Source organism: Manacus vitellinus, unplaced genomic scaffold (assembly GCF_001715985.3).
Source record: "Manacus vitellinus isolate BGI_N305 unplaced genomic scaffold, ASM171598v3 scaffold_4_pilon, whole genome shotgun sequence".
Lineage (NCBI taxonomy): Eukaryota > Metazoa > Chordata > Aves > Passeriformes > Pipridae > Manacus > Manacus vitellinus.
Genome location: NW_021940604.1, coordinates 14045933 through 14068726, shown reverse-complemented (window position 1 = coordinate 14068726; position 22794 = coordinate 14045933). Strand labels below are relative to the sequence as shown.

The 22794-nt window shown below is 38.3% G+C and overlaps 1 protein-coding gene across 8 annotated transcripts in view; it reads right to left on the bottom strand.

Annotated features, from left to right (window-relative positions):
• Positions 1-22794, bottom strand: part of PTPRK (protein tyrosine phosphatase receptor type K) — a 311369-nt gene that overhangs the window by 66403 nt on the left and 222172 nt on the right. For all 8 annotated transcript variants that reach the window (XM_018078149.1, XM_018078145.2, XM_018078150.1 and 5 more), the window contains exons 8-12: positions 19128-19237; positions 17622-17823; positions 14772-14877; positions 6693-6966; positions 3770-3806 (exon numbers count right to left, since the gene is read on the bottom strand). In XM_018078149.1, the coding sequence (XP_017933638.1) occupies positions 3770-3806; positions 6693-6966; positions 14772-14877; positions 17622-17823; positions 19128-19237 (729 nt within the window). The remainder of the gene's footprint in view (positions 1-3769; positions 3807-6692; positions 6967-14771; positions 14878-17621; positions 17824-19127; positions 19238-22794) is intronic.

Sequence of the window (22794 nt, the reverse complement as noted above, 5' to 3'; positions counted from 1 at the left end):
GAACATCGTGGTGGTGTTAGGTTGACTGTTGGACTTCATGATCTTAGAGGCATTTTGCAACCTTAACAATTCTATGATTCCATAGTTGAACTCTGCCTTACTAAGTCAGTATTAGAAAGTTCAAGAACTTTCTTTAGGAAATTATATGTAACACTTTTTTTAAAAAATCAAATAACATATTTTCTAGAATAATTCCATCTTTCCATTCCTAATGAAAATCTGACCTATTATCTCAGTCTCTGTACTCTTCTCTGCTCTTCAGAAAACAAGATTATTATTTTTCCTTCTTCTTCAGTTACTATGTATGGGAAACCAGATTATTAGTGACTGGGTAATCCTACTACATAGATTCAAAAATAATGAGGTAGAGAACAATGAAGTGGTGTTAAAAAATAAAAAGTATGCCGATCATGAGCTACTAAGAGGCTCTGAATGAGGAGAGGGTTCAGGTTGATGGAGTAAGGCAGTATCAGTTAAAAGTGTCCAAGAAATTAAAATCATTCACACTTAATACATTTTCTGGGCTATACCTGTAATGGAAATGGTGCTTTAGGTATAGTCTACTCATCATCATCTGTGACACAAGGAATTATTTTTAACCTGGTTTCCTCAAGAATCAAAGCTTATATGAACAGACTGTGTACATCTGTATAACTTGCATACTCTCTCACATCTAATTACTTGGGACTGTCCTGGCCAATTCACTCCAATCTACAGAAGGGCAAAAGTCAGGGTCATTAAACTCTTAAAAGCGTTGTGGAAGTAGGTGTCCATAAAAAGGGGGAATTCTATTATTAGCCTAAATCAGGGCCATCAAAGAATCACTCAGGCATTTATCCTTCAGCTGCAAGTACACAGGAACAGCTCGGAAGACTACTTTTTAAACCGATGCTGTTCCGCTATTTTCTATAATGAAAACTTAACTCAGTGTATTTTAATATACCACACACTAGTAAGCCTCTCAGTTTACTCTAAAAACATTCTTTCAAGACACATCAAAAGCAGCAACATACTTTAGTCATGATTCGGCACCATCTTTTATGTGACTTGACACTTCAGTGCACGTTGTTATCAGAAGTGCATGAGAACACTGCACCTGGAATATACAGACTACAAAAAGTATGAGCACTTCAATTTAAATTTGCTGACTTTCATTAGTTTGACACCAATAAACTATTCCATCAATTTCTGAAGGCAAAAGCCAACCCATGGGAACGATACGTGCGAGATCCCTTATGCAGTAAAATATATGTAAATTATACAGGGAACTGTCCAAGCAAACGAAAAACTGTCCAAGCAACGAAACAACAGACCTAAGAAAGTTAAATTATCAAGATTACAACTGCAGGAATATGAACTTCTCCAGCACCAAACCATGGTATTACTATCATATTTTTTCCACCTTTACATCTTATTGCTATGAATATACACAGTAGATAACACCAGATCCTTGAACAAGATAGAGATGAGAAACTAACTTTGACAGTAACACTGAACTTCACTACCAGGGAAATTTTGTCTTGTTTAAACATTGTCTTTAATGTTGTTCCTCCCTGCTCTCTTCCACCCCAGCATTTTATAATTTTTAATGCCTTTTCAACATGTTCAAGACAAAATTCAGTCTGGCAAACTGTAGGCTGCTTCAAGTCACAGGAGATAACACATTACTTTTATAACAGAATACATAGTTTAGACAATTTTTTTGATTTTAAATGGGTATGTTAGCTTTAGTGGAGTGCATTAGGTAAGACGAGACAGTCCTCTTTTCCCTATGAAAATATTACAAATGTAACCAGACATTTAGGTCAATGATTCAAAATGATCTTATACACTACAAAACAAACAAACAAACAAAAAACCCACAAAAAACCAAGAAACCAAAACAAATCAGGATAACCAGATGAACATATGCATAAACCAATATATTAAGTATAGTTTTCTTTGAGTACAACAAATCATGGTATTATTATTACGATGAAAACATGGGGGAAAAAATCAGTGTGAGCTCATAAAAAATGTTTTAGAATAACAGTATAACTCATTTGAGAAGTATGAATGTACATGACTTTGCAGTGATGATGCCCCATTAAATGAATTCCGTCAGAGGAAGAGAAAGCATTTACTCCTAATGTTGCCTCCACCTGCAACTCACACCTACAAAGTAAAATAAGTCACAGAAAACATTTTGGGTTTTAGTTCCACTTTCAAGGAGTTTCGCACTGATATATCAGGCAATGCACTTACATAAGAAACTGTCTTCAATCAGTGGTAAAGGCAGGATATATGGCACAATGGTGAGAAACCTGTTACTCATTTCCCCTTTCCTTCAATCGACAGTCATTGCGGGTGAATGTGACTATTGTAAGCAGAGGAAGGTGTACAAGCAACCACCAAGAGGTCTATTGCTACCATGAACATTGCTTTGAGATCCATGGACTGTGTATGATTAAGTAAAAAATAGTTTTCTTATACTAAAGTCAATTCCCTCCTTGTTTTGTTATTACTATCCAGAAAATTTATTATGAGAGACACCATTGCTTTCCCCTTCCTCAGTCCTGCAATATTTTAGGTTATTTCTGAGCCTTTCAAGACTCTCCCTTGACTCAAATTCTAGCAATACATGCTTGTGGTACATAAATATTTGTTTATGCAAATATATTTTAATTCAACCATTTAATCATATCAGGTAAACATAAGAAAAATAAGGCTGATATACCTTTCACAGAAGACTTAGCTCATGGTTTTAATTTCCTGTTTTTATTAGCTTACCACACTTGATAAAAATATTAACACATCTTGAGAAGTACATTTTATTTTCTGGTTTCTCAAGAAAATGTTTGATTGCTACCACCTCATTACAGGCATCAGCTTGTAATTGGAATAAGATTTAAATTGAAAAAAGTTACTGAAAAATGGGACTGATTTGCCTCCTCAGTACTTTAAATGCCTGCTTGCTCATATAAAAAGTTGTTTTTAGGCTAAATATCAATATGCAATTAGAAAGAGACAATGTAAGTGCTGGGCCTCTGCAGAGTACTCTTCGGGCATTTGTAAGCTCCTTTCTTGTTTATGCTGCCAGAGTCTATCAAACAACTCTCATGTCCACACGATCGAGCCACCAAAACGAATGGCTATAAATACAGTCAAAGCGACAGATAACAATAAGCAGAACAACTAAGTCCTCATTTGAAGATGAAACAGTGTTTCTGAGTGAGCAGTATGTGATTAACCTGCTGTACATGGGGTCAACATGATTTATTCTCACAGCTACGCAGCCAGTCCTAGACCTGGAACTCACTTGCTATCAAAGAGACAAACCTTCCTCAAATCAACCCTCCCCTATGTCTAGCTAACACTTGGAGCTCTTACCTAGGAAAATTAACTGTCGTGTCCTTCATTTAAATTATTCCCTCCCCTGCTTGTAAATAATTGCCAGCATAACAGACAGTTTAACCACGTGCACTTTCCAGATTCCCATCCATCTATCTGCTGCCTGAAATGCTTCAGCACCCTAAAAGCATATCTTGAAAATCACAGACAGGCAGGGGGAAAAAAAGAGGAGATTTTATTTTGTCCTAAATTCTGAGTATTGCTGGAACAGTACTGTCTTGGCCCAATACCAAAGAATAAAAAGTAGTAGACCATTACATCTTAAGACAATCAGGTGGTTCAAAATAGAGGGATACTATTGGCTTTGCTTCAAACATTTAATAGAAACACCACGTTTCATTAAAAAAAGCTACTTTGCATGTGGGGACAAACCTCTTACCTTTTGTAGCTATTCGAACACACTGAGTTTTGGTTTCCTGTTGAGGACAGAAAAGTAAAGAAAACAGTCAAATCAGGTTGCTTTTTCTTGCCCTCTCCACTCCATAGATTCATCCTAGATCTACTGATCACGTTGGGACAACTCAGTGAGGTGGCTCAGGGCTCTGGGCTTAGCAGAGAAGGAGGTTGGGGGATTTTGCTTTTACAAAAGCTGGATGAAAACTAGACATTGGACTGTACTGTCCAGGAAAAATGATGGGGAGAAAAGGTGCAGGACAGGCCAAACACAGAAAAATTTCAGATTATTCAAATCAAATGGAAATCATGCCATAAGAACACGAAGAGAGAGTGCAGCGGAAGGAAATGGGAGGACTGGTGCTCCTATTTATGTCATGGCACAGAAATCCTGAGCCAGTGTTGACCTCCAACAGCACTGTGCAGCAAAAAAGATACTTTTGCTCAGCACTGTCTCCAAACTTACATCTTGCTACCTTCTGACATTCTTAAACAGTCACCTGAAGCACATCAGCAACACACTCCCCCCCATGCTTCTGCATGTGGAATGAGCACAGAGCAGCCCAGGTATCCCTTCACAGATGACACAGTTAATCTAAAACTTACACAATCTGCCTAGGAGACACAGTGATTCAACAGCGATGTGCTTCAGAAGTTGCACATGCAAAGACAATTTTTATGTAACTGTACTTTTCCCTCCCTTCCCCTCAGAAGTTTGTTCAGCAATTAAAACAAATGAACAGAGAAATTACTCAGTTATGCCCAGTTTGGACAACTTGAAGAGCTGAGAGTCAGCCATAAATGGGTTTTCTGACCTTTTTGTACAATGTGCAGTAATTTTAAAGGTAAAAATACTGAAATAGCATAAGGTTGCATGAGACGATACAACTGCTGTTGTATTAGATTTCTCTAAACAATATTAGCATGTAATTTGAAAATATAATAATGACAGTTTCACTCTATAAAATATCCTCTCTCTAGTTGTGCACCTCCCAGCACTTCATCCCTGAATAAATCCCCTGGGATCTCTCTCATCTTGAAGATTCCAAAGCAACAGGTAAAAAAAACAGGTTGATGCTGGTTTGTAAACACAGCTTGTAAAGAGCTCTACAGCGCCTAAGCTGAGGCACTGTAAGTGTTCCATAAAGACAATTTTTCCATCTATATGAAAGCCCCACAAAGTTTACCAAATATAATCCTACTTATTATCCCCAGTTACTGGATTTACTTGCCCACTTTTGTTCAACATCTTCCAGGATCACAGAGTAACCCTCCTCTCAACCCTACCGTGTATTTCAGAGCATACTCTACTTCCCTCTGCCTATTTTGGTGATCCTGGTAGTTTATAGTAAAGCATCTGTTTAAATATTCTGCAGCTCAGAGGTTATGTTACAACCACTAGGTCTCTGTCCCAGCAGAATGTGGTGCAGTCCCCCTCAAAATTTCCCCCTAAATCCCTTTAAGAACAGAAATTGGATCCAAAGTTTTAAATAATAACAGAGAAATCCATTTTAGTATTAAACTCTCTCACAAACTGAAATCAAGTTTAAGCAAAAAAAATTCTATTCTTCTCTCAGCTTCTACTTATCTGTCAAAACATAAAAGCCAAAATTGAGACCTACTTTTTTTATTTAGTATTTCTACTTTACTTTTCCCTCTCCCTTATTTCTTGGGTAATGAAACAAATTTCCTTACAACATAGTCTGCTGAAAGCCTACAAAAACAAAGGGAATTATTTTTAACAGGTGAGGAAAATACGGATGAGTGTCTAGCAGTCACCTTTTATTTTGTTTTGTTTACTTCATACAGGTCTATAGATAAGGACTAAAAAGAGGGAATGGTCTCTTAAATCAGAAAAAAACATCTAATTCTCAAACAGCTTTGTCCCTATTCTCACTTGATGCATATCCAATTTCCATAACCATAAGTAAAAGGTTAAATTTTCTTTGAAAGACTCCAAGGCAAGGCTGCCTGTTAGCAAGGATTTGTTTAGTCTCCACAAAAACCTAAATGTAAAGAAGGGTAAACACTGCTTCTGCTCCTTTCCAAAGGTTCGGGTGCGTATCAGTGGCTATCAATCTAGTTGTCCTTTCTAGTTCCTTTCTGACCTGCCTGGACACTTCAGTTTTCTATACTATAAACCAAAATTTTAAATTTTTAAATATCTAAAGCTTATGTGTGTACCACATTTTCCCTCCTCACCAGTCATTTTCCCTTTCCTTATTTTTCATTTACAAAAGGAAAAACCATTAAAGAGCAACACCATGGGGCTTGCAGAGTTGTTCTTCCCACCTAGAACCTCTCTCCCTGGCACTTTTAGTCCTTCCATATGAATACAGAGCCAGCAGCAGTACTCAGTAACAGAGGTAAAAAGAAACACCAAGGAGGCGACAGATACACTTCTACTACTGCACAGCAGTGGTGCAAGTCTGACGTACACCTTCTCAAAAAGACTCTTGCAAACACACAGTGGGCCTGGAGTTTTGCTCAAGCAAACTTTTACTTTTTAGACGTTCAGTGCAAGAGTCTCACAAAGTTAGCAATGTTTTACTAGCCCGTTGAACAGCCCACATTCTGTTCGTCCTGCAGTAATTTAATCTTCTGAAGTGTGCAAGGATTGAGAATTAGAGAAAGGACTGAGGATATTATTTACCGAGGAGACAGAGTCACAACACTGAAATTACTTTCCTCAGACAATTACTAGGAGACGTATTAAACTCTCATCTAAGCAATTTACTAGGACATGATGGTGATGTGAAATGTGAATGGTGCACTGCCACGCTCTCACTGCAGAGAGGATTACAGCTATGCCACTGCCAACACCTCCTATGTCCAACTCCAACGGCCCTAATTGCCACCACAGGCATGTCTTTGACTCCTTCCAGAAGAAAGGTGGTGTTAGCACTTACCTTCTCAACACTGCTCATGGCCTGGAAATAGATGTTGTAGCCTTTCCGAGGAGCCAATGGTGGGTTCCAGAAACCTTGGTAAGTCCTGTTGTCACCCACGGTAAAAGGGGCTGGCTCTGGCAGGTTTCCTGGAGGCAGCTGAGCAGCAAAGTAATATGGTGACCCTCCGCTAAGAGCAGTCTGATAGGTGATAGGGATTTGGTAGCACTCCATGGCACCTGTTTCTCGCTTTGTTCGGTGCGGGTGCAGCTCCTCAACAACAATCTGGTAGGCACTGGTGAGACAGAGGAAAAACAGCATAATTTTAAGGTCATCTGCTAGAGTCAAATCTCTAGTATCATAAAAATATTAACTGAATTGATCTGTGTAAACTTAAAAGAAAGAAGGGAAAAAAGCAAAAGACAGGAGATACATGGATGCAGAGAAAAAATAAAGGCTTGAAATATAGCAGAGCCATCCATTTCAGCTGTTAGAAAGAAGCACCACCCATTTTTTTTCATGAAAAACAACAATACAATTCTATACATGATCTCCTATTTTTTTTTAGACTATTTTTTGAAGAAACACAGAGTAACTGTGAAGGACCAGGAATCAGAATGGGGAAAATTTCAGAAGTGGAAAAAGATGTACAGTGATTGAAAGGACTTTATGATACAGACTTTACAGTTATTATGTATATACACATTGTATGCTTCCCCAGAATTTGTACTTCCCGGGCATGTTCAGGCTTGTCTGCTTCCCTGCTTTCCTGCGGATTGGCTGGAGAAGCTGCAGAGAGGAGAAAGCCTCCATTCGCCCCTTCTCTCCCCGGTTCCTCCCACGTTCCTCCCTCTTTTGCCTGTGACCCTATCCTGATTTGCTTCCCCATTTGTCTGTCTCATACCCCACCCTATGTTCTGGTCCTTTCCCTGCCTGAACTGATAAGGAATCCTGCGCACACCTCAATAAAGCATTCTACTTGCACCCTACCTTATGTCCCGGACCCGTGCTGTGCCACGGTCCCATCCCCCGTTTGGACCGCGGCAAGTAACTGTGTTAAACTACAACAGATTAAACTCCTGGCTGATCAGAAGCATCTGAAGTTAGCATTTTCCTTTGAAACAGTATTAGAGAAAGCTGAGCTTCAAGACCCAACATAATGACTGCCTCCAGGCTGTTCCTGAAGCACCAATTTGCAGTTGTCATATCATTAGAGACAGAATGTGCTGACAGGCTTCTCCACCTCCTGACCTTGCTGTGGCTTCTATCTTGGCTCAGAGCTATGCAGATCTAAAGTACAAGTGACATGCTGTAATACAAGCACAGATGGACAGAAATCTGTCCATTCCACCAAAATAGGCTGCCTCATTCCTCTACAGTTGTCAATGATAAAATGCTACAAATTGCTGAAGCAGACACCATTTGGCCTATCAAAACAGCATCCCAACCTCCCAATACCTCTCTTGAAGTGGAATATGGCTTGGTCACTTTTCAAAATCACCTGTTCAAAATAGAACATGTAATTATAATTCTTTCTCCTTTAGGGGAACTCATCATGGTCAGTCTTCACGAATGAAGATTTGGGAAAGGTCTTTACCCTTCGAGCCTGCGCAGTGGATTTTTTAGGTGAGACCCAGTGTGCGCTGAACTGAGCCCACCCTTTAATCCTGAGGTTCATCTGCCGGGGCCGAGCGAGCTCGGACGGTGGCAGCGAGGTCCTCAGGATGTAGGTTTGTTTTTTAGAGTGACCTTCTCTTAGATGGATGGCCTTACAGGGCTGACAAGCTCCATATGCCCGGAGGAATTCCCTGACTGGGAATCGAACCCAAGGCCACGGTGGTGAGAGCGCCGCATCCTAACCACTAGACCACCACGGGTCCTCTTTAGGGGAACTAGCCAACTGCAGAATGTTACCAACTTATTAGCAGCTTCCTCTGCTCTTCAGAAGTACAGAACTTAGCTACTGAGAGCAGGAGGTAGTTCTTCATTTTATAAGAAAAAAAAGAGACTTGGGGGGTTTTAAGAACTATATATACACACATATATACATGTGTATATGTGCACACAATTTCTCATTTTTTATGCAGATACATGTGAGGACTTTACAAAAAATAGTAAGAAAATACGCCTAGGCATATAGACAAGACCTGAAGTTTTTCAATTAAACTGTCTTGGGTTTGTTTTAAGGCTTTCTAAACAGAAAAAGTAAAATTGAACTAAGTTTTAGAAGTGTCACTGCATTGCTGCAAGGACTCCAAAAGGCAAAGGCAAAGACAATCCTACTTTGGTGCAGCATTAAATTATTTTGTCAATTTTCTCTGCTACTACTGCCCAGAAAACCCAATAACTACAGTGGCAGAGATAAAGTATGATACTGGGGAATGGAAGAAAGGAGAGAAGAAAAAAAGTAGGAAATTAATTTCACATCTTTCTTGAGCGGTTAGCATCCCATTTTCATTGCACCTAAAAAATTAAGGAGGAATGCCTCTTTCTTCCCTTTCAAAGTGTCCAAGAGGAATATAAAAAGTCACCCCAGTTTTGAAACTCCAGGAGAAAGAAGAATGTGAAAAAAAAATAAAAAATAGTTAGTTCTGGGAATATCTATTTCTCACAAACTGTCTGTGAACTGAGCTTGGTTATATATCACCTTCTGTGGTAAACTCTCTATATTAATAATTTTCAGTTAATGTGGACTGCACCAACAAATCAGTTGCAAAAGACCCCTGCACACCCAGAATATTTCTTTATGGTTCAAAATCAATGTATTAGCAAAAAAAACCCTAAAAGCATCAATATTTTACAAAATGGAGAGGATGTAAAATATTTTTAAAATTTTTATTTATAATGTCCAAAGGTAAGAAATTACTACCGGTGTTCATTCCATCTCTGGCCTGGTCCTGGACCCAGGAAGGGTTAAAACCACCATTCCGGAATTGGGCAGACAACCAACTGGAGATCACTGGGACACAGATACCATGTCTCTGCTCCCTCCATTCTGCATTCTTCTCACATCAGCTGCCAATGGACTGGGACCAACACAAATTCTGCCCTCAGAAGTGCCAGGAGAGCAGGAAACTTGTCCATGACACCTTGCCAGCTTCAGAGAAGGAAGGCAGCAGGGAGAGAGGAAGGACAGTGCGACGCCTGCATGTGGTGGAGGCAACCGTCTCCTGAAACAGCCTGGTTTGTCACGCAGCTCTGTAGCTGAGATGCACCAGTGACCAAACCCTCCTTCCCTCTCAATTTTATAGAATAAGGGATAAATGAGGTATCTTCTTCTTAGGGCACATCTCCTTTTCAAGGGTCAAGCCTCTTTGGAGACCAAAACAAATAAAAAGTCAAAGATGAATGGCATGACAGTCAAATATTAAAAAAGTCTTTTTTAATAGCATTCTTTTAAAACATACTGTAATTTTCGAATGTGATATAAAAGGTATGGCATAATTTTAAGCATGAGACCACAATAAAATGTGAAAGTTCTGAAAATTTTTAAAATAAATTAATTTATATAAAATAGACTTCCAAAAGTAATGCTTTTTGGACCCCTACATCTGAAAAGCAACAAAAGGTGGAAAATAAGAAATTGATACACACATTGTAATCATCTGCATCTACATAATTACTTTTAAAGAAAGAAGAGTAAATTACAGAAACTCTTTCAAGTCTCCAACAAGGCTTTATTTTAATTTTTTTAAAATTTATTTTCACAAAGTATTTTTTAAATAAAAGATTTGCCTATCCTCTTTGGGAAAGGGATCTGGCAGTATTTTTCATACAACATTATAGGCTAACAAGGCATGGAGGAATACAGTCATTTACCTCTGGGCCCTTTGTGATACCATCTGCTTAAACTCATTTACTAAACACTATAGTGGCTCCAAAGTTACTGTTACTCTATGTACGCATAATATTTGGAAAGGACAGCCCGCTGTAACATGTGAAGAAAGAACTCAAAGTTAAATTTGCAACTTGAAAAGTGGAGCGTTCAATGACTGCAAATGTGGTCTGATATCAGGCTAATAGTGAAACTTTAAAGGCTACATACTCTGCTTATCCTTGTATCTTTACATATTACTAATCCTAGCTTCAATCATCTTAGGTTTTTAATGCATTATTTTTTCTACACATTTCTACACATTCAGTTATTGAGAGAGCTTTCTTGTGACTGGAGCTGAGGGAAGTCCTACAACAGCATTTTTCTCCCAGTCTTTCCATACAGCAAAGAAGGAATAAAAAAGGGAAACAAAGAGAGAAGAGTGAAAATCTTAAATGACAATATTCCTTCTCTTTGTTGACTAAAAAAAATTCTGAGTAATAAAAATTTCAGAACCCGCTACATAAGTCATCAGGATCATAAAGACCAAACAGGTGCCTGAGACAGCCAGGTAAATAGAGAAAATGTTGAAGATACAGCAGTTGAAGAGCTCCTCAGCTGAGGTTTTCCATGAAGAAAGTATTTTTCATGTCAAAAAATTTTTTTTATTTTTTTTTAACTTAAGAAAACCTCTACAGTACCTCCCTATAGACCAAGATGATTAGAAACAGCTGAAGGAGGTCCCTGACAACTGATTTTCCTTTTCATCTCTCCCTAAAAGTTCAGGCTTCCAAAGAGGTATGGCAGTGGATAACATGTTGTTCATCCTTCAGCCCTATTCTGACTAGACTTTAAATACCAGCTAGACATTTCCTTCTGTGTGTCTAGGGGAGACACAGCTTCCTCTCCTTTGACAAGTGCCAGACTTACTGACAGCCCAAACTTCAACCCCAGCTCTTGGAATTCTAATTGACAGCAAAATTTTAACTACTCCCTGCTGTGGTCCACTTAATTAGTTTTGCTGCAAAATGAAAACAATGTAATTTTACATAAGATATAAGAGCAATACTATAACAATCAAATCAAATAAATTTAATAATTAAAAAGTTGTTTACTATGATTCTGATTTATGCTCTTCGTAATCCTCATCTGCAGTAGAATTTGAAAACAAAACATTGTGTTCCTGGTACTCAGTTAGGAACCTTCAGAAAAAATACAGCAACAAATCACATCTTCAAACGAATCACTGAAGCACCATTGATTCTACTGACTGGAATCTCATCCACGAGATTGATGGTGAAAACAATACGTGCTTCAAAGTGAGCTTGAGCCATCCAGCCCTGTTTCCCTTTGCATTTCTAGTTTGTAATTTGGTCTAAAACTTAAGGAGGCCATAAAGAATGATAATAACACTTGACAGGGAAGATATGATTAGAGTCATGTTTAAACTGTGATGACTACAGCAGCTAGCATCTTAAAGAAATGACTGACAGCCACACATAGATTATACCAAGTTAAGGAACACCTATTTCCTGAGGGCCTGTCCTGATGGAGAGGTTGTGATGGAAATCAGATCATAGCATAATTCTGCTTGTAAAAGCAACAGAGTATCAGACTGAGCTTTTTTTCCTTTTCCTATTTTTTTTTCTTTTCCTATTTTTTTAAATGTGAACCTACTGGTATTAGATAAAATGAGCATCTACAGCTCCAGTGATTACAGGATTGGTTATAAACAGACCTTTTCAAAAAGCCAACCGTATTCTTCAGTGTCTAAAGAACAGTATTTGAGTCCCTTCTACTGAATCACAGCTGCAGGCATAGTGATACATTTTTTTTCCCCACCTACCTAGTAACACTCATTATGGCAGCAAGCCAGCTTGTAGAGGAAACACAACTGCAATGTGGATGGAGTGAAGCTTCACTAAAACACATCATAAAGTTTAGCAAATTGCATTGAATCAATTCAGAATTTCAGTGTGCTACATTTATCTGCCTATTAAGAAGCTGCTGAAAAATACCTGACTGTAATACGCATAACTTCAGAAAAGGGAATAGGAGCATGTCTTCTGCATTTCCCTGAAGAATGTTTTTCATTCCAAGTAAGGAATAAAACACCTGGTTTGCTTTAAGGATAAAGCCCAGCTCTCCAGTTATGGTAATGGACTTCCTTGACCTCTTCGTGTTAGAAATTTGATGTAATATCTTAGATTTCAGAAATTAAATGAAGTGGACAGGGAAGATGTCAGACAGGAAGAAAGACATAGGCTTTTTTGAGAACACAGTCAAACAACAGTTATTAATACTCTATGAAACTATCCCTATCAAACTATAACATTTAGTACATAGATCCTTTCTGCCACCTTCATAGTCCACAGTGACCAGCTCATGCCATTGAACTGAGGATGCTGTAAGGAAAATTGAGACAATAAATGTGAGCTGGTGTGCTGCAGATTTATTCTGCAGCAAGTTACTTGTCTGCCAGCACAATGCAGAGAAACCAGAACTCCTTAAGCTACGGAGAGTAACTCTCTAGCCAAAACCCATCATGCTACCAGTTCACAAAGGAACCATCCCACTCCAGGACAGAAACCCAAGATTCAAGATTGACCCTCTCTGGGTGAGTGGTGGGACTGAAGGTGGAAGCCTGCTGCTGTTGGCACATATGTGCCCCAGAGCAGTGCATCACCACCATCAGCACATCCCTGTGGAGTCCAGCAGGCATGCTCTGGGCAAGGATATGCATCAGCTCCCTCAGGTGACCAGACACAAGACTGAAAGGATGTGACATGGATTACATGAGATAGATATCACATTTCCCCAAAATACACAGCTTTGTTGAAGGCCAGCAGCAGGGCACCTGAAGTCTTTAAAAGCACCTACAAAGACTTTGTATACAAAGTCTTTAAAAGCACCTACAAAGACGTATAGTGAGTTTAAGCGCCTGTGTAACTTGGGAGCATTTTCAGATCACAATTTTGGTTTCTGTCTTAATTAATGTATTAATTAAAAAATAAAATCCCTATTTTAAGAATCCAAGTCTGGTACTGAAAGTATTCCTGTTCCCCAAAAATCCTAGGATTGCCCCAGGGCAATCTTTCAGAAACTAATGATGCATTGGATTACAACTTAAATATAACACATCAAAATCTCCTATTAAAGGGATGAACTTAATAGGAAATAATTAAGTTTATTATAATTAAAGATAATAATTATCTTCTATGACAGAATATAAATAAATAACTTGATCATATCGAGCATAAGAGTGACTATACGATAAGCACATAGAAATGCTTATAAATAAATACATGCCTCATCCTCACAACATCCACGTAAAACATACATTCTTCTTAATGGAAACTGACTTAAGAAACAGTTAATTTTCCTCTGCTTTCAGGGCTTGGACACATGACTTGAAATCAGCTGAGCCACGATAACTGACTTAACATAACACAGAATGAAATGCATTAGCCTGCATTTCTCTAAAATGTCACAAGGGTAATAGCAAGAAAACCTTCTGATGCTCAGCAGCTAATTAACCCCCAATTAGTCAACCCTGCCCCTGAATATTGCTGATGCAGCCACATCAGTAAAGCACAAATGGAATCAAATATTATCACAAAATTTTTACACTAACAAGGAGAAGTAAAGAGAAGGATATGGACTAATCTTTGCAAACAGAATTAAATTATCTCTCAACAGAGAGCGGAAAGAGAAAGACCCTTCAAAGTTAACATAAATGAAACATTTTAATATGATTATGGGACACGCCAAGTAAAATTTAATAGCTTGCAACATGATTCCTAGTAAAAAGCACTCTCAGAAGAAAAAGGTCAACTAGTTTGTATTCATCACTATTATTTTACCATTTCCCCTGAGCTTCCAATTTCCAATTTTCCAATCATACATATATGCTACAGACTAGATGATTTGAAGCAATGGAGAGGAAGTGTTATTTTCGAATCTATTTTCTGACAAACACCTTTCAACCTCATATTTCAGAGATGCTGTGAGAAAGTAAAATTAAATTATAGTGGTTAGAAGGTGGTCCTGGGGAACCTAAATCAAACAGGACAGATAGCTGAATGATTCAAAAAAACCCTGCCAAACCAAGAGTTTTTTTTAATTACACATCTGTTGGCAAGCTCAGTACAGGTAAGAAAAACAATAGTAATGTTAAATAAATATCACTCCGAAATATACAGCTCTATGTACTGCGAGACAGCATATATGCAACTAAAAACCAAACTCTTCTTGATTTTTTAGGTTTTTTTATTTTTTTTTTTTACCTGATAGGTGCACCTTTGGCCTGTGCTGGTCTCAAGAGTACAGTTATTGTAGTAGCAGTTTCATTGAGAGATGCATCAACTCCTTCATAGTCCGGTAAAGTGGGAGCTGATTAATGTTGAGTGGGAAGGAAAAGAATAAGAAAGAAATCAGTGATAACATTCTGAATTTCCATGAGAATGTGTCTGTACAATATAGTACAAAGCCAGAATCTTTATCAGCAATATGAGTATTTTTAAATGATTTTCGAGTCAGGCACGCTCTTTTACTACAGCATGAATGGGACTTCACCAACCCATAACCCCATCCCTAGCTGCTTCCCCTCAAATCACAACACCTATGAACTTAAACAGGTTTATTCAAGGACAGAGGAAGTGACTGCCAAGAAACCCTAAAACTACAAAAAAACCTATTTTGGCATCACGCTTTCTACCCTACAAATAACTACAGTTATCATGTCAAAGACCCAACCTCTACCATGTCTCTTTTTCCTCCTCTAACAATTTAAGAACCTTTCACATTTCCTCTTGAATGTCATTGGAGACAATGCCAATACCAACCAGAGTGCAGGAAAATTGGGCTTGTATAGACATGCGTTGGTGGACTAGAACTGGATGGAAGAATCTCTTCCCATGCCCATTCTTAACAATGTATGGCCAAGCTGCTTATTAAACAGCTTCTAAACCACTATGAAAAAAAACAAAATCAACATTCAAAGTAGAGGCAGTTTGCCAGGCCTCAAGGCAGCAATATTTGCTGTGGGTTGGATGGCTGGTGTTGGTGGTTACTTCAACTATCCAACTTTAATCTACCGCCTGTTACCGTCCTCCCTGGTAATACTGTTGCTGACTTCAGCCTTGGTGCAAGGAAAGAAATAGGATTTTCTCTGCATTAGAAAACAATAGATTTCTATTTATCACTAATTTTTCACTAGTTTGAAAACTATCTGTATGGGGGTTTTTCATATGTGGCTGTATTGTTATAAAATCATTAATGATGCTGGTATATTTCAAAATGAAATTTCACAAAACAATGTTTTCTAGCAGGTTGTCAATCACTTAAATCATAATAATTTTACAAAAATATATCAATTGATAAAAGAGTACTGAAAGATTAAAAGTCTTGCTTCATTAGTCCCAGATCCTAGATGAACACAAAATCTGCTCTTATTTCAGGAAATACTTTTTTATGGAATTAATGTTTATTTAATGTAAATTTTAAAATTACTGTTTACACCATGTTCACTAGAATCACAGCAACCACTTGTAAGCTTGACTAAAAGGAATAATTTCACTCCTCACTAAACTAAAGCTAGCATTTTCTGAGCATGCATTGCTTCATATAAAGTATCAGCTATGCAGAGCGAAACTAGACAACACTTCAGCATAAAGCAAGATGAAAAAAAAAAGGCTGAAATTCAGATACGAGGGGTTTCACAGTCTGCCTTTAAGCTTTCCTAGTAAAAACCACATCTTGCCAACTAACAGATCCATACTGTGTCTAGAAAGTGTGCTATACTGGGTTCTGGACAAAATTCCTCCAATTTCTGTGGGGAAAAAGAAGGCATATCTGAAGAAGCCTGAACACATTGTAGTCCTAAATAATCCAAACATGTTGAAGCACTTATTTCTCAAAATACTGAAATATCCACAGGATATTGTTGTAAAGAATCATAAGGACCTTAAAACAACTTGAGTAAAATATCAGACTTCAAAACAACCTAACAGCTACATAAACAGAACAGAACACATCATTTGGGGTTTTTTGGTGCCTTGGTTGGGTTCTTTTGAAGGGACTGGGGAGTGAGGAATGCTAGTGGTTATGTGCTGGGGTGGAATTCAACAAGCTGTTCCACTTAACTATGACAACTACAGCATTTAACTTGATACATAATTCAAGGAGTTCTGCCTTGAAGTTTCTTGCATTTTGATTTTTGTGTATGTTTTCAGGAACTGGGTGAGGAGACTACATGAGTAGTTTCCCATAAAAATCATAGGTGCATTCTGATACATTATTAACTTCCCTTTACAGGACAATCTAAGTGTCATTATGGCAGATAATAAGGAAAATAGCTGCTTTGTGCTGTTTAAATTTCTAAATGACTGATTTCTTTGATCTCTGCCAAGCTCTGAAGTCACCACGTCACAAAATCAACAGTCTCTCTAAATATAGCATTGACTTATTTTCTGCTATCAAATGCATAAGCCACTATCTTATTTTGTGAGAATAACAATGAAATTTAAGAAAATAAAAATATTAAAGCATTCCATTTGACATTACTGTCTTCTAGAATTTGCAGTGCATTATTAAGACAAATAACGTCAATCTTGGTGCACTAAAATAAGTGAATAAAGGCACAAGGAAGTAGAGCTATATAAATCTGGCAAAAGAAGTTCCCACTTTGTCCCAACTGCCCCGATTATGTTATAGCTGCATGTTCCTAAGTGGTGACACCCTCAGAGAGTCAGTTAATTTTCTGTATATGACTTTATTAATATGCAAAACAAATACAGTTTTTAGTGACCTATGGAGTGCTGGAAGGGTTAATTAGTTAAGGTTTATACAGCAGTTCAAAATTATTAGATGAAAGTACTAGATTACATAAAAAAACCCTGAACAGTTAACAACTACAGCTATGCAATTTCCACTTCATACAAGGATTTATCCCTGAACTTACACTACTGTGTGGCAAACACACTCTAAAACATTCTTAGTAATATAATTTAACAACACAGTAGGATTTTCTGGGGGGTTTCTTTAGCATTTCACAAATTTTCACGGTCAAATATTCACAATACATTTTCTTCTCTCTCCTTCGCTGTTTTTATTTTATGTTGTTGCTTGCTTTTTACCTGAGATGTTGGTTGTTACATTGATTGTAGTTGCTGGTCCAAACCCTTTGACAGTGCTTGCACGTATAAAGAACTGGTAAGTAGTACCGGGGTGCAAATGTGAGAAGACGTGGTGTGTGCTGTTCCACAGCTTCGACACGGTTTGTGGAGGTCCTGCAACTGGAACTGCAGGATCAAACGACTGTATACTGCTATAGCTGACCTGTGAAAACCATTATTTTAGTAACAACTGTTACAAGTTTTGGCACAAGGGGATTAGGTTAGCTTGGCTGGAGTGGAAACAAAAGACACATGCTCATACAGCTACCCGTCTACCTTGGGGATACCACAGAATCATAGAATCATTTAGGCTGAAAAGGATCTTTAAGACCATCAGTTCCATTAATCCTACAATGATAAGGCCACCACTAAACCAGTGAGAACTTGATGTGTATTATTGAAGACTCTGCTTCACTTGAAAAGCTGTGCAGGTGCCCTTCATCTCTCTTTCTCTGTGATAATCGTTCACGTATGGAAAATTTCACTGTTACATTAAATTTTGGACACCTCTCCACCTTCTCCATTTCCACTAATGCCCTTTATTTTTCACGTCCTGTGATACTTTTCCCTCTCCCCTTCTAATAATCATATTTATATGCTATTCAAACCAAGCTAATATTTTTAAAGCTAGATATGATATCTTGATGTACTAGTTTTGACTGGGATAGATTAATTTTATTCATCACGGTTCATGTGGTGCTGTGTTTTGGATTTGTGATTAAAATACGAAAGCTTGCACTTTTGCTCTTTTCAATTCTACCCCCATCCCACTGCAGGGAAGTGAGTGAACAGCTGAGTGGGGTTGAGCTGCCCACCTGGGTTAAAGAACTTTCTTAGCATCAATAAATAAATAAACAAAATATTTATGGGGTTTTGTTAGCTTAGTTGATTTGCCTTTCTGTAATTCACTAGAAAACAAAGGTATACCTTCTGTTCCTTTAAAAAGGGAGTGCTGGAGACCGTAGTGTTTGTTGCTCAAATCAGCTACTGTTTCCTGCTAACCTACTGTGCAGGTCCCCAGAAGGATCATATATTAAGTACACTTTAAACAGAACATACATGGAAATTTCCTTGAAGGGTGATATCTGAAGAGCTAACAAAGCTAAAAAAACATGGCTTCAAATTTAATAACCACCTTACTTTTCACATAACCTTCTCTCCCAACAAGAAGATTTCACAGATCATGGCTGTTATGGCTTTGGAACAGTGTATATCAACAATACAAGATTTTTAAGGCACTTATACTCACATGCCAAAGGCACTTGACAGGGCTGGACAGCGAACAACATATGCACCATAATTACGAATTTTGAATATCTAATCACTACACAAAATCATGTATTCTGTAAATGAAAGGAGCATATCATTGAATAGTTGCCTACAAGAGCATAAACACCCACTGTCAGCCATCTCTCTTGATGCACCTCCCTAGTCCCATCCTGTGCTTATTAGGTGTTTAATGATTACCTCATACTGAGTAATGATGCCATTTGGATCCACAGGTTCCTTCCAGTTGAGGAAGATCTTATCTTCAAAAGGAGTTCCTTTCACTGATTTGGCAGGTATAGGGCCTGGTACTACAAACAAAATAAAAACCTTTAAAAATAGGAAATTCAAGAGACAGAAAAACTAAAGAGATGACAGAACATCCTATTGAAACCAAAAGTGAACGCAGGTCTATTTTTATTAATATTCATTGCATGCAAAAGGCAGTGGTAGAGAGTATGAAAAAGCACTTCAAAGTGTTTTTTGTCATTTGCAGTGCAGAGAGCATGAAGTTGAAACGTTAACATCATCTGCATATACAGTTTTCAGAGCTTCATACAAAGTCAAATTGTCTTGTAGTATAGCCAGGGGAAACAGTTCAAGCCAGATTACAACTTCAGAAAACATCACTGAACTCTGTAATAAGCATATCTTAGGACAAGGACTACATGGTTTTAAATTTCTTTCAAAGAGAAAAATCAAAGGCAAGGAAGAGTTTCTGCTATACAGCTTCTTCCAAAGGAGAGATATTCTTATAAAATAGTTCTCAATCATCCCTTCTTATGATTTGTTGTCTTAAAAGAAATCCTGATTTAAACAGAGGGCTGGACATGGGTCAAACACACCAGTTCAGCTGCCACTTCTTTCAGCCGCTGACCTCTTTATGCTGCAGAAGGATCAAGACTGCTTACTTCAAATCTTTCCAATAAGAGATGTTTTCAAAGCTTTGAACTGAACCGCACTAACATGACCCTACTTTCTTATTTTAAATGGAACCAATATCCCTGGTGTAATAACAAGTCTGATATGTCACCTCAGGCCTCTTTGCCCAAGTGATTCACAGCACCTGGTAATCCCATCAACACCAGGCAGAAGTGCATAGTTATCTTGCATTACAGCTTACAAGATACTTTTGCCTACACATATGATTCCTTTTTAACACGGCAGTTCATCTAGATTGAACAAATACATGCTGAAAGAAGGGGATGAGGATAAGAGAGTGCCTGAAGAAATTTCAACCACAAAAATCCTCCTCCCCCCCAAAGAGAAAAAGTTGCCCAAATTTGCAGTCTTTCAATCAAAAATGTTACCTCTATTTAATTTATTTACATATATTTATCTCCCCTTCTTGGGTATTCATCATCAAAGCAGACTAAAGTTTTGCACAGAGTAAAAATAAATTAAAACCTACTGGATCAAGGAAAGTGTCAGGCAGTGTGCTAGCAGCAGAAAGGAGTGGTCTGTCCCAACAGTAGGATTTATTTCAGTCTACATGCGAGCTATAAATGATGATCTGACCCTTGGTACAAACAACATAATTTGGTACATTAATAATAAATTCATGCTGTCAAAAAAGCCCAGAAGTAAACAGATGAGACCTTCATAGAACCTGTTTATCTACCCGTCAAATGAAGACTTAGGAGAAGGTAACTAAAATCACAGGCTGGTGCTTTGCTTCAGTGTCTCCATATAGACTAGGCTATGGATGAAGGCTGACATGCCATGACAGCCCCTCTGTGTGCTTCATGTCATTGAGAGACCTGCTGTAAGTAACACTTTCATGGGAATGCTCTACTGTTTTTCCTTACATCTCAAAAGAGGTATGAATATACTCTGACGCACATGACATTTTCCTTGGAAGACACATTCACATGTCTGTGTGTGCACATGTATATCTGTGTTTGGGAAAGAACATGCATACACATCAAGGCCTACACAGAATATGAAATTTGACATTAAAGCACATCAAAGTATGTGAGGTAAAAAGATTGCTCAAAAACATGCCAAATACTAAAAAAAAAAAGTTTCGTATTCAGTTGAAACTGAGTGCAGGATTCTATATCTGAGGGCTGCATAAAGCCTCCTACACCTTCTGTTCAAACACCAAAGTAGGAGATGCCTCTAGGCTCATCACATTCCATGACTGTGTTTTCTTCTCCTCCAATATAAAATTTGATACTTGAGGCAGTAGCAGCAATGTTAAAGTGACTGGAACTGCATGATCCCAGCTAGTTTCATACTTCTCTTCTCACTGGCATGGGAAGGGTACAAGAACAGAACCTAGCACAGCAAGGAGCAGCTTGCTGGGAATCCCAGTTAAAATAAGGTCAGAAAGTAAAAGAAGGCGAGCATGTAAAAAAAGAGAACAGCAATTACCACAAACCTCACCCATCCCCACAAATTCATAAAAATGAAGCTTGGGATCAGTCCAAGTTATTTGAGAGTTCAACTGGAATTAAAACAGAGAAGCAAAGAAAAGTTCAAGTGCCTAGAAAAAGGAATACAGTTTGAAGGACACATTTGGATAGTCCGAAATTAATTTTTTCCTTTCCATTTTCAGTTCGACCACAGTAAAAATGCCTTTAAATTGCACTGCTTTACCAAAGGGGTAAAGAGAAGCGAGAAAAGAGAAAAGCAGGAGCAAGAGAATTTGCTTTAAGAACACAGTATCTTCAGGTTAGTCAAAATAATGCCTTATCATCGTGTGAGACACAGGATTATTGTATTATTAGGTCGGAACCAACTCAAGTGTGTGCTTGTGGAGGGAAGAGACAGGTTGAATCTCACAGAGGTGAGGTAATGCTGTATCCCACATGTCAGCCCCTGGCAGACCTCTGGGGTAACCCTGGATCAGCTGTCAGTCAAAGGCAGCCCAGGAGCACAGCGCACAGGAACCCCTAACCCAGCCTTAGATGGGTTCACATAGTGGGAGCACCACCCCTCAGCCCACCCTGGAGCCCCAGAGTGGCCAGTGGGTCAGAAGTCACACCTGGGAGGGGTGGCCACAGAGGGTCAAAGCACATAAAAATAGCAGCACATGGCCACCATTTGCTTGAGACCTGCCACCTGCTCCGTGGCACCTTGACTTGCACAGGACTCTGGTGGTAGCTATGATCTTATCTTAATCTCTTTTCTCTCTCTTTCTTTACTCCTTCTTGTTCTTCTCCTTCTCCTAATCTCCTTTCTTAATATTTTGGGTGACTTGGGACCGAATGGGTTGGATTTTGCTAAGTTGTATGGGTTGGCATGTGCTAAGTCATACGTTTGTGGAATACTCTGTTTTGGTCGCACATTACCCTTTAAACTTTTGCCAAGTTCCCTTATTTTCTAAAGTTATCAGTAAAAGTATCTCCTGGAAAATATGTGCTGTGTCATCTCTTTACGCTGCCTCAAGGTATTAAAGGACCAAGTGCTCTTCAAAATATTTGGTGGGCAAATTTTTTTGAGCCTTTTATACTTTTAAAAGTAGAACTCCTGGTTGAGCTTATTGCTCCAGTCCTGGGCTCTTACACATCCTCATTAGTGTTTTTATGTCTTTGTTCTCAGATCAGAATTAGTTACAAAGAGAAATTTTAAAAGGGCCAAAATTAGTAAAAAATTCCCCAAACAAACAAAAACCACAAACAAAAGAACAGCAAGGTAACCTGCCAGTAACACTGCCTTGAAGACTCAAACTGCATTTCTCCTTGTAGGCAGCCATTGCTGTATATTCCCTGTGACTTACAGCAAGACTAAAGACTTCAGAAATACCTTAAACTTCATCTTTCCAAAACAGTGTTAAGAGTCTTCTGTTTATATGTTTAGCAAGGACACAGGTAAAGAACAGCCAGATAAATGTCATCCTTGTGTTGATAATAGCTTTCAGAAA